Below are 13,100 nucleotides of genomic sequence, written 5' to 3'. Positions count from 1 at the left end.
CATTTTCAATGCGATCTTATTCAAACGGTTATGAAAAATTTAAAAAATGACGTAATTTTGTCAAAAGTCAATGAAGCGAAACGACATTCAAACTTGATCTGTAAATCATCTAGATACATTCACATACCAAAGTCCAGTTAAATATCTGCAAGCGTTGTGGCAACGCACTTTGAAAAAATTACGCACTTTGAGTCTTAACGCACTTTGTAATTTTTATGCTATACCATATTAACGCACTTTGAAGCATTTAGTCATATAATCTTTGGTATGTATTTACCTAACTGGTATGAAGTTGAAAACTTTCAATAATAAATGAGTTAATTAAAACAGATGAAAACTATAATTTTTTATCTCTTAGTACAAAAGTAAAACGTAATGATTCTAGAAATAATATGAATTTTCATAAAACCTTTTATTTGGGATACCAAAGAGAAATAACTCTATAATTTTGGCAAAACTTGTGTTTTTAAACACCTTTTTTATCAGATATGGTTTCAAATAAATGCTAAGTTGCTTATAAGCTGTCTTCTGTTTTCGCGAGTGCCCCTTTTATTTTCTATACACCTTTAGCATCTACTTACTAATACTTAAAAATTGAAAATTTTCAAAAAAAAGACAATATCAGTAAGTGAAGAAAAATTAAATTTGTCCGTTTTATATTAGAGGAAAGGTCAGGTCAAGGTCATTATGTTTTTCCTTGACATAAAGAATAAAAAATAACTGTTGCCAATTATGTGATACCTATTTCTTTTTTTAATGATTGTTCTTTTTGCATAAAAACATATTACTATTTTATCAATAACCAAATTTACAATAATTTAAAACTGGATATTGGCAATATCTCTGTTTTTCTTAATTTTTTAGGATATATTAGTTATTTTCATATGATATTTAACTTTTTCTTATTTTCATATAAAAAGTTATAAATATACAAAATGATACAAAAACAAAAAGTTTTGATCGTTTAATAAGAGAGAAAAAATGCTTTTTATGGAATTTTGGCTAAAATCTGCACTTTGATAGGAAGCGTTTAAAAGCTAACAAAGTTTTAGTTTGTTTGAAAAATCATATTTATTTGATATATTTTGAAAGTTTAGTCCCTCAATATTAATCTTTACATTTTTTCTCAAAGTGTAAAAATTATAACTAAATTCATTGTTCTATTATAATTTTGAGAGGCAGAAAAGAAGATATTTTCATACGCCACCATTCCGCCAAAAATATAGTCCCTGGTAGTTTTCAAACGCAGTTTACCATTTCTATTTAAAGTTGAGCAATTGTGATGAGGAAAGAAAAATATGGTCTTTTAAATTCCTTACACTTCAATGTATAAGAAATATAAGCAAATATACTTTGAATGTTTCATCTAGTAAGAAACCAGAGAACGCACTTTGAAATTTATATCTGGGTGGGAATGATAAAGAGTTTTCAAAGTGCGTAATTTTTCATATCAAAGTGCGTTGTAAAAAAGCACATCATTTGAATCGATCCCGATACAAATTACGTTACACAGAAAAAACTAACAAACACATAAAGTAATAACACACATAATCGCGTCACTATATCCCATCATACGTTGCGAGGGGAAATACTTTGTCTATTTCTAAAATATAATCTAATTCCTTTTGTTTCATGAAATTTTTTTCAAAGTGCGTTAAATGTTTACAGTTAAAATATCTTTTAACGCACTTTGAAAAATTTTTTCAAAGCGTTTTTGGTCCCAAATTCAACGCACTTTGAAAAAAATTTTCAAAGTGCGTTAACCTGGTCCGGAAAATTTTTTTCAAAGTGCGTAATTTTTCAAAGTGCGTTGTAACAAAGCGTTTAGAAAAAAAGTGCGAAAAATCAAGTAGGACAGACTGACAGACGGACGGACGGACAGACAGACACCGGTATGGGACTAATAAACATAATTACACGTAATAGCATTAGATGAGGAAGGGTAATGGACCAATACACCCTAAATTATGTTTTTCTATGAGCTGCCTCTTACCCTAAATTACATTTGCTATTTCTTATTAGAAATGAAGCAAATGTAATTTACCTTTATTCCATAATATTTCCCCGCTTTCACTGAAAGTGGAGGGTATTAATTTCGGTCTGTCTGTCCGCCAGTCTGTATATTCATCCGTCTGTAACCCTTTTTCGTTCCAAGCGATATATCGAGAAGCCTTTGCAATAAAATCTTTTATAACGACTAGCAAAAACTATTGTGAACTATCATGTTGTCATGTTGTAAATTTTGAATTTACCGGGTGGCAGTAAATACAATGTTTGTGTATTTCGAGGGTAACTTTGGTAATTAAGTTATGTCCCTACAATCATTTTCAATGTATTTATTCACTGAATGTTATAAAAATATGAGCTACCAAAGGAGTTATGTGTCCATGAACCAACAAAATTTTGCTTATCCAAGAACATTGACCCCCACGAATCTAACTGGTTTCTCAATATGCGCCTTTGCCTCATATTCTTTTATTACAATCAAACTAAATCAAAGCTTATTATTACAAATGAAACTTATTCAAAATTTGATGATTAAATTAGAATGGTTTTAAAGTGTGCATAATTTGACAACATTTCTCTTTCAAAAAATATTGATTTTATTGCATCAGTTCATGAACTTTTTAACAAACCTCATATTTTACCAAATTTTTACTTTGTTATTGTGAATATAAGAAACTTACATGGTGCTCTAGGCTCTTTTCTGATACTACATGTGACTTTGTTGTACTCCTGGCATTCAAGCGTGTCAGTGGAGAAAAGATATGGGTAGGGACATTCCTTGATGTACTCTTCAATCACATGACCAGGACGTGATTTGCTACAGTCAATGAACTGGGCACAATCATAAGGATTTGGGCGTACAATGTTTGGATGCGCTCTACATATTTCAAACAGAATTTCTGAAAAATAATCAGTATAATTAAATCTCTTTACATCTTACATAGGAAGGCAAACACATTACATGCAATAAGATGTAAATATATGGGCCTTAACATTTTCATAAATGTTATGGTATTAATGTACCAAAACTACCACCAAATTTCCCCCTTTGTAATACTCAATGTGGCCCCAACCTGACCCTGGGGGCTATTATTTGTATCATTTAGAACCACACTACCCAAGATGCATCCACATAAGTTTCAGCAATTTTGGCCGAGTGAATTGTAGAGGAAATTTTTTAAAGATTTCAACCTATATATTTCGATGTTAAACTTGGATTCCCTATTGTGGCCCCAAAATACACCCTTGGGACATGCATAGAACGAATTAAAATCAAAACTACCCTACGATGCTTCAACATAAGTTTACAACTTTTCTAGCCCGGTGGCTCTGTAGAAGAAGATTTTCAAAGATATTCCTGTATATGTCAATGTGAAACTTGTATTCCCTTTTGTGGCCCCGCCCAACCGACAGGGTTCAAAATTTGAATTATTTAACGTCTACACCACTTCAGGATGCTTTCACTTAAGTTTCTGCTTTTTTGGCCCAGTAGGTTTTTTATGACACTACCCTATTTTTGTCACTTTTTAATTATCTCCCCTTTGGATGGAGGCGTTTTCCTTCAGTTTAGTTTAGTTTAAACTTCCCTTCACTCAATGATATTTTGTACCATTTTCGGTCAAGATTGAGCCATTATTTCTTGAGAAGTTGAAAAAGTGAATAATTTACAGACGGACGGGCTGACGAGCGGGTTGATGTCGGATGACCAAGAAAGCACACTTAAGCTTTTAGCTCAGGTGAGCTAAAACTACTATTAAGGGTAGATAAATCATTTAAGATATTTTTGGGATCTCAGCTATCATTTTCGATTATCGGGGGTCGAATTTTATACGAAAAATAGTTAGAACTTCTTTTATGTCTGCATCAAACAATTTCATCAGTTTCTCTGTTTGACAACTAAATGATCATTCAGAATTATTGCTTCCAGGCCATCTCAACAAAGATCAGTCTTCAAAAGGCTTATTAAATCAAACAGCCGTCAAGGCTAAAGTGATTGGAATGTTTGTTTCTTTGATTGTTGTGTAACGTCCCTCTCGAGACTTTTTCACTCATATGGAGACCTGTGGAGAGCTGCAAATTTTGTCCTATATTCGGCACTCGGCCATTGAGCAGAAAGGGATCTTTTTCTTGCCAGCACCTTCTGCGACACGGGGCCTCGGTTTATACGGTCTCCTACGAAGGACTGGTCTTCACGTCTCACAACGTGATTCGAACCCGCGACTTAGGGATTAACTTCTTACTCTGCGACTGTAGAGCAGACGCTCTAATCATGATTGCTAAACGTAAAGTGTGGGTTTGGTCTTAGACTACTTCTTTGCAGTTAATATTTGAATCCAATTATATCGTTTTATTATTGAAGTGGTCAATACATGTAATTTTTCTTTTAAAAATCCTAGCATAAAACAACGTGCGCAATGCGATCACTTTTGAGACCTGAATCTCCTTCTAGGTTAACATGTATCCTGGTTGCTTTTGTAGAATGTCCAGCAAATTTGTTGGTTTAAAATATAATTAAAATATAGTAATTGAACATATACACTAGATAAATTGCTAACGAATTAATTCTCTTATAGATGGTGATGTATTTGATATACCAGTATAAATACATGTATGTTACTTTAATAAAAAATAATCATAGAAAAAATTTAAATCGTGTCTTCCATTTTCGAGGATAAAAAAATTTCAACTTTCTTTGTATGTGATTCGATACGCAGGAGCATGGTCTACGTATGAATAATTTCTAAAACGAGATAAATTATTGACAAGCAAGTTGATGAAACAAATATATATCAGCAGTCTCGTTTAAAGTCATCCTTTCGTAAGTTCTATTTTCGATACAATGACCTTGTCAGCAAATACAATTTATCATTGAGTCAAATGCTGACCGTTTTTCATACCAATTCTTAGTCTATTATTTATACACTGGATTGACGACGGATTTTTCCGTTATTTCCTGATCATGACAAGGAGCACACGACGGGTGTGACCGGTGAGCAGGGGATGGTCACTCTTCCAGGGCTCTGATCCCACCTCTGATGTTTCGGAGGTCCGGGTTTGCTCTGCTCTTATTTTGTATTAGTTTTATGGACTTCGAGATTGAATACTGTTCGTTATCTCCATATCCTTCGTCTTACGTGTTTTTAAAAATGGGTCAAAATTTCAGGTAAAGGTCAAAAATATTTATACCAGCTAAAAGGTCTTGTCACAAAGACAACAGACAGACAGAAAACAGACACCCAGGACAAAAGCAAAACACCCCCGGGATCCTTCGATCCAGGGACATTTGGAACGAGCGGAAAAATCTATGCACAAGTGACAGCTAACTAAGATATTAAAGAAAAAACACATTTCACGGCTTTTGAAAGGCTTTGTTTTCGGGCCATAACCACTGTGACGTCACAACATATATATATATATATATATATATATATATATATATATATATATATATATATATATATATATATATATATAATGAAAAAAAGTCAGAAATCACAAATCTCTCATTTTTACTGTTAGCGCTTTCTGCCTAATGGCTCTTCAGACAACTGTCTGAAGGCAGAGCCATTGATTTGTAATTTGTGATTTCATTTTTTTCATTGGATATATTTTACTGTACCAAAACACTGGATTTTTCTTAAATTATATATATATATATATATATATATATATATATATATATATAATCAACATTCTTTTAATCAGAATTGATTTGTAACATGAATAACACCCGGCTCTTTGGACCTTTATGTAACATAGAAAGACTAGCTTTAACATACATCACGTGATCTCAAATTATACATTATCTATATGTTCAATGAACTGTTTGTCTTCACAGATATACATCATTGATATCTTTTATAAAAGATTTGTGACATACAAATTTAGACATTGAGAAGTGTTTATGCACAAATCACAGTTTTCAACTTATCAGTCTGTATCTCGGCCTGTATGAATTATCCTAATTCATCAAGTGAGCGAATCCGGTTGGGATGGTTGGTCAGCAGCCTGTATAACATGAGGTAGTTTGGGTTTGATACGACCATATTCGTCGACACGAAACAACTTTCCCTATGGTATGTTCTTAACTATAACCCGTGCGTTCATTTCAATTAAACGTCCAAATACAATTTGCTACTTCTAATGAAGACTGTACTATGACCCCTGCGTTCATTTCAATTAAACGTCCAAATACGATTTGCTACATGTACTTCTAATGAAGACTGATTTGTACTCTTCGGTTTCTTTTAATTTCCTTTAGTTTCGCAGGACCAATACTTTCTCATCTTTATGTCTGAAGCTCATTTTGATGAGACCAGGGCGATTGCTAAATCTGTTTGGAAGCCGTGTCGCCGCTATAATATCCACCGTGAAGGAAACCTCTTCTCAAAGCGCACGAATAAGATCATTATTAATTTTTTTGTGAGGTTCTTGTTTTCAGAGAATGGAATGCCGCTGACCATAATTGTAATATCGGTACGGTCTACTGGATATAAATCGCACGATTTCTCAATTGTACAAAACTATGTTTGAATTACTTTTATTGAAATGACCCGATTTTTGCAAAACTTTAAAATATATCTTGTGGTAATTTTGAAGTAAAATTAAAATCAAAATATTGCCGCTGCTGATTGTTAACTGGTAACAATTGATTATCAAATTTAGACATACAAAAGAATTTTGTCTTAACGAGAACATTGCCAATTACATGAATTCTATAAAGTCATAAGTCATAAAGGTCCTGTTGCAATAATTATCAACTAACTATTCAGGACATTGAAAATATATGAAAGTCGCATTCCTCTTTGTGCATGTTGGTGATCCCTCTCCCCCCCCCCATATTTAGTAGGCTGTGTAACAGGGAGATATGCACATGTATTTAATTTGTAGTATCCGCGGCCCTGGCTGTTAAGTGTTTTAAAATGTAAATTCTTCGTCAGAATCGGTTTTTGTTTCAGCCTACGACGGCTTGATGCAAAATTCAATAATTATTCCGTCTGATTTTTTAAAACTTAAAGATCCCTGTCTCATATCAAAGCTAGAATCTTGGTTGTTTGTCCATGTAAATATCGTTGTCGCTAAAAATCAAATTTGTAGCCACTACATTAAGTCTAACAGGAAACAAGAGCACCGCAAGGTTGAGCACCCTACAGCATTCCGGTCCATGCAAATTACGTCATGTCTATTAGCACTAACTCAAAGTGTAACTCCAAACGAGGACACAAGTTTGCATGCGCTATTACTGTATCTCCATATAAGGTACATGTACTTTACCCAGCTGTTATATAATGGATAATAAAGTAAGGGAATTGTGTATCTTACACACTTAAACAATAATTATAACCTTTATTTAAGTAGTAACTCTTATCCAAGTACATCATCATGTGCATGTAACCGAATAGTAGTTTTACAAACTGACACTCATTATGTTTGACTGTTAACCCCTTTACTGGGTACTTATCAACAACACTTTTTGAAAGAAAGAGAGAGGGTTTATTTAACAAACACTCACGTTGGTTACTTTTTTGACATTTCTTTTCTTGAGAACTGAATATTTCTCCATCAGGACAAAACATGATTCCAGTAGCCATGCCATTTTTACACACAACAAATCTACTGGAGACTTCTTCTCCGGGCATAACATTGGCACCATCTTCCCTGTCCTTGCATAGAGAATAGCGTTCCTCGCATGGAATACAATCAGGTGTCCTACATTTACTCAGGGCATAGTCACCTTTATAAGACAAGATAAAGTTAGAAAAAAATACAAGAGGCCCACGGGCCTTATAGGTCACCTGAGTAACATGTAACAACTTTCCAACAACTGAATTTGGTTTGACTATTTTAAACCAAATGCCTTGAAATTCACAATTTTGAAAGAGGCACCATTGTTTATCATAACTATACATTTAGCATGCTTAATTTGGTTACTTAATACCCACAGGGAGATCAGAGTAACAGAAAGAAAATGCATTTCCACTTTATAACCACCAGTTGTGCACACCAACCCAAAGGAACCACTGACCCTGGGGCCACATATTTTAAAATTTTATAAATTTTATAAATTTCATTTCATCAGAAATGGGTGATTAATATCAAAGAACGGATTTCAAAGTATTACTTTATTTTCAGACTATGTAACCCTCCCCACCCCCCATCCCGCAGTACCCCTAATGCAGGGGCCCTGAAATTAACCATTTTGGAAGAGGCATCTTTCTTCATCATATATATATACTTAGATCATTGGCATTATACCAAGGAGCAAAGGAAAATATTTCCAAAGAATTCATGTGTTTTCACAATAAAATCATTATAGAGCCCTGCCCTAACACCAGAACCCCTGACCCAGGGGTCATGAAATTCTCAAATTAGGAAGAAGCATCCTTCCTCATCATAACTATGTACATAATTCAGTGGTTTTATACCCAGAAGCATAGGAGAAGATTTTTTAAAGAATTTATGCATTTTCAATCAATAATCAACAGAGCCCCACCCTAACACCAGAATCCCTGACCCTGGGGCCATGAAATTTACAATTTTGGAAGAGGCAATTTTATTCAACAATATTATGTACTTAGTTATCTTATTTAATGCCCAGGAGCAGAGAAGAAGATTTTCAAAGTAATAATGCATTTTCACTATATAACCTGTTTAGCCCCGCCCTAGCACTAGAACCCCCGACCCTGGGGCCATGAATTTCACAATTTTGGTAGAGGACTCAATGCTGATTACAATCATACCAACAGTTTGACTGCTTGATGTCCCGGAGTAAAGAAGAAGAATTTTAAAGATTGCACTAATTTTAGTGGTTTTTGCCCCACCCCCAGGCCCCGGGGGGGGGGGGGCAGGGACCATGAAATTCACAATTTTTGTTCCCCTTCACCCATAGATGCTATATGCCAAATTTGGTTGAAATTGGTTCAGTGGTTTCAGAGAAGAAGCTAAAAATCTTCAAATGTTAACGCACGACGAACGACGCACGACGACGGACGAAAACAGATAGCAATAGGTCACCTGAGTTTACTCAGGTGACCTAAAAATACAAGAGACCCAAGGGCCCTGAATTGTACTTTTGATAAATTGTGCAACTTATCTCTATTTGAAGTCTCTTAGAATTCTTTATATCTAGATAATGCCTTAAATTCAAAAAGTGTGTCATTTTGACCTTCGTTTTAGTTAACATACTTTGAGAACTCAAAATGCCAGAACGGACAAAATTTAATGAGTCTAAATTAATCAGTAATCAAAGAAATAATTCATTTTCACTACATGTATATAATCTATATAGCCCCGCCCTAACACTAGAACCCTTGAGCCTGGGGCCACGAAATTCACAATTTTAGAAGAGGCAGCCATATTCAACTTCATTATTTGATGCATATGATTAGTTTATTTAATGCCCAAGAGCAGAAAAGAATATTTTCAAAATCATTCATTTTCATTATAGATGGTTTTCCATTGGGGTAATTTTAGCAAGAGTTATTCCCCATGGTCGCCATGCTGTAGGGCAATATACCCAGATCCCTTTATTATTCAACCAAGTTAAATATGTTATGCTGGTTATTGAGATAAAGATAAAATCATAATCTTGAGATTGTAAATATTTTCATCCATATATTTCTGGCATTTCTGCATGTTTAAAATCGGTTGCTCAAAGAGGAAAATTCACTGCTTTGCCCTACAGGATGGTGGCCAAGGGGAATAACTCCGAGGCAAAATATGTGAAAGAAAAACCATCTATATAATCTATATAGCCCCGCCCTAGCTTTGACCCCAGGCCCTAGGGGGAGAGGGACAATGAAATTCATAATTTGGTTTCCCTTCACCCATAGATGTTTTCTACCGAAATCAGTCAAAATTGGTTCAGCGGTTTCAGAGAAGAAGCTAAAAATGTTCAAATGTTATCACATGACGCACGACGAGGGACAAAAACAGATAGCAATAGGTCACCTGAGTTTACTCAGGTTCAATGCCTTATAAAAAAAAAAATTGGAGGAGATGCTGAAAAAATGGTGACAAAGACTGAAGCTAAATACGACAAAGGATCAGAGCAATGCATGAGGGATATAATCCTACATTTTGAAAAGACAGTAATTAAATATAAATCCGTATTTTCAAGCTAGAACCGAATTACTATCAATGTTGCCATTTATTTAATACTTAAAATATTTCAATATAACCATAAAGTTTCAAAAATAGATCACCGTGAATTATTTTTCAATGCGATTGTCTCTGATAACATGTCTGATGACAAAATACTATCTACAGACAGACAGACATTCTGATTCCAATACACCACCTTAACCTCGTTTGCAGGATACATAATAAATAGAAGAAGAAACAGCAAAACCAAAGTGTTCCAGCTTTGTTTGAAGAAAATAATACCCGATTTGAACACTCACATGGTTTAACAGGTATATATTGATTGAAACAGGAAACAGAATCTGGACTTGCACACTTCATGGAGTTTTTATCAAATAGTTGTGGATAAGTGCATTCATGAATGTAACTTCCAAGCATTGTATCCCTCATTCGACAATCAAAATATTGCCCACAGTTTTCAGGGTATGGAACAATTGCATGTGGATGAAATTCACAGTATCTATTAATGTTACCTGAAATTTAAGTTCAATGACCTTAAAACTGATAAACAAGAATGTTCCCCTATAGCTTTTAAAAAAGTAAGTGTATTTAACTTATAACTGAATAAGACATTCCAGAGAAATAAACTTTCTTTCAACTGCTTTTAGATAAATTTACTGAATGCAACTTTCAATTTCTGTTAGCAAAATCTTTGAAAGAAAGGGTCTTTTATTACTTTTGTCCACATCTGCAACACAGTCCCCATGAATTGGATCAAAAACTCCTCTTCCACAATTGCCAACTCTAATTGTTCGATTTTTGAAGCATTCAATATACCAGGCTGTCCAGAGATGACCTGGGAAGGCCCTCTCCCCATCAAGATGCCCAATACAACTAGGAAGTCGTGATGGACAAGGCAAACAGTTTGGATCAGAATATGAGCAAAGATTCTGTTGATATTCACCTGTAAAGTAATATTATCTAAAACTTTATTGCGAAACAATTTTTTTTTTCATATAAATTCGATAATAGTTGAACTGAAATTTTTGAGACTTCATGAATGTGAAAATTATAACTTACAAGGTGCCTGTGGTTCATATCTGACCCCACATTGGACAACTTCAAAATTGACACAGGCCCTTTGAAGAATAGAAAATAGGGATGGGTAAGGACATTCCTGAGACGAAGGGTTGGTAACATCTATGGAGCAGTTGTAATATCTTGCACAATTAGATGGGTCTGGAATCAACCCTTGTCTTCCATTTCGACATATACCTGTATAGATTGCTGTAAAAATATGAAAACAACCAAAGTAGTAACGCCAATGGGTCAAACCACTCACCCTAGTCATATGACCATTCTGTAAAAATAAAATATAATAACCTTTATTTATCCATGATAACACAATTAGCATAGAGATTGTTTCATTGTGGTCCTGCATTAAAATAGATAAGATTCTTTCTCCTACGTAATTTTATTAGCTAGAGGACTGACACGGCTATCCAAAACAACTAAAATATATGTTTCAAGCTGTTTGGTTTGGTATCAGCTTCTTTTTTTTAGGTTAGATTCAGACCTGATTTATATACTGATGGTAGAAAAGAAACTCCATCGATAAATTTCGCATAAAGCTAAAAGAATATTGTTATACAGCGTAGTTATAAGCGGTTAATAATCGGTGAAGGTGGTGATATTAATGACAATAGACGTGGACAACAAATAAAGATCATGCCCTCTCTTCTCCAATAAGTCTTCAGTTCATATATTTAGTCATTCTTTAGATACCGAAGCGACAAAATTTTATTTTAAAATTAGAAAAGTGTCCATAACTTGGAACTGAATTGATTGATTGTACATTGTTTAACGTTCCTCTCGAGAATTTTTCACTCAAATGGCGACGCCACCACTTGCCGGTGGAGAGCTGCAAATTTTGTCCTGTACTCGGAACTTAGGGCTGTTGAGCAGGGAGGGATCTTCCCATTTCGTGTCTGCACCTACTGCGACACGGGGCCTAGTTTATTCGGCCTGATCCAAAGGTCTACATTGGAATCAGAAGCGATTTATTCCTGAATTCTTCAAAATGTAACAATGGCATGTAATTTTAGCGCATTATTGCTGAAAGCTTGACAAAAAACTAAAGAATAGTTCTCCAGATATCGCGTGCACAAAATTTGTCGAAAAAATAAGAATATTAATAATAACTAGAGCCGAGCTAGTTGCAAAACAACGAGTAGATCTTCCGTCCAGTTTGACCAGAAATGATGTCAGTATAAATTAATTTAAAAGCGTATACAGTTACTTTGATCCTTTATAGCCGAACCCTTAAATTTTGTGTGATAACTGTAAGACTAAGCCGTTTCTAGCTACTCCCGATTTGACCGGAAGGGATGCCGATGGATAATATAAATGCCTGGACGGATCTTGTAACAAAAATCTTTCAATAGCTTTTCGATACAGTCAATACTATACATTTTCTGACTACTTCCGGTTTGGTCGGAAGTGGCGATATGAGACGATCTTTTATTATCTCACTAGATGCTCCTTATTCTGCTCTATCTGAAGGAAAACAATTAATTTATTGGGGTGTTTATACGTATCCTAATGAGATGAAATATAATCAACTTTCAGTCTACTAGATACGAAAGATTCTTTCGGAATATTTTGTTACAATAACATGGCTTTTGTATTTCTTAATACAAGCAAGTTAATGTCAGCTAGGGACTAAATTAAAAGCCGTTCTCTGCAATAACTTGAACATTATTTTAGGACTGAAACATTTGGAGATAACGAAGAGTATTCAAGATGAAAAGTCCATAAAATAATACAAAATAGGAGCAGAGCAAACCCGGTGCTCCAAAACATCAGAGGTGTGGCACGCATAGTCTTAGAATTTCTCCAAACTCTCTATGATAAAAGAATGAAATACCCTTAAATAAAATCGGGCAAAACATGGTTGCTATGTGTTATAGTTACTATGATAACATGTCTTAAATTCTGAAAAATTGTCTTTT

At 34.5% G+C, this 13,100-nt stretch overlaps 1 protein-coding gene across 1 annotated transcript in view; it reads right to left on the bottom strand.

Annotated features, from left to right (window-relative positions):
• LOC134234627 (uncharacterized) overlaps window positions 1–11,376 on the bottom strand; it is a gene marked incomplete at both ends in the record, with an annotated part of 42,335 nt that extends 30,959 nt beyond the window's left edge. Inside the window, 5 exons of the mRNA XM_062716702.1 lie at window positions 2,688–2,906; window positions 7,520–7,741; window positions 10,410–10,622; window positions 10,826–11,053; window positions 11,170–11,376. Coding sequence (XP_062572686.1) covers window positions 2,688–2,906; window positions 7,520–7,741; window positions 10,410–10,622; window positions 10,826–11,053; window positions 11,170–11,376 — 1,089 coding nt within the window. The remainder of the gene's footprint in view (window positions 1–2,687; window positions 2,907–7,519; window positions 7,742–10,409; window positions 10,623–10,825; window positions 11,054–11,169) is intronic.
• Between the last annotated feature and the right edge of the window lie 1,724 nt (window positions 11,377–13,100).

The sequence above is a fragment of the Saccostrea cucullata genome, unplaced genomic scaffold, assembly GCF_032062105.1.
Source record: "Saccostrea cucullata isolate Sc308-1 unplaced genomic scaffold, CSIRO_AGI_Scuc_v1 ctg3918, whole genome shotgun sequence".
NCBI lineage: Eukaryota > Metazoa > Mollusca > Bivalvia > Ostreida > Ostreidae > Saccostrea > Saccostrea cuccullata.
Note: the sequence above shows the minus strand (reverse complement) of the source record. Positions and strands in the feature narration are given on the sequence as shown.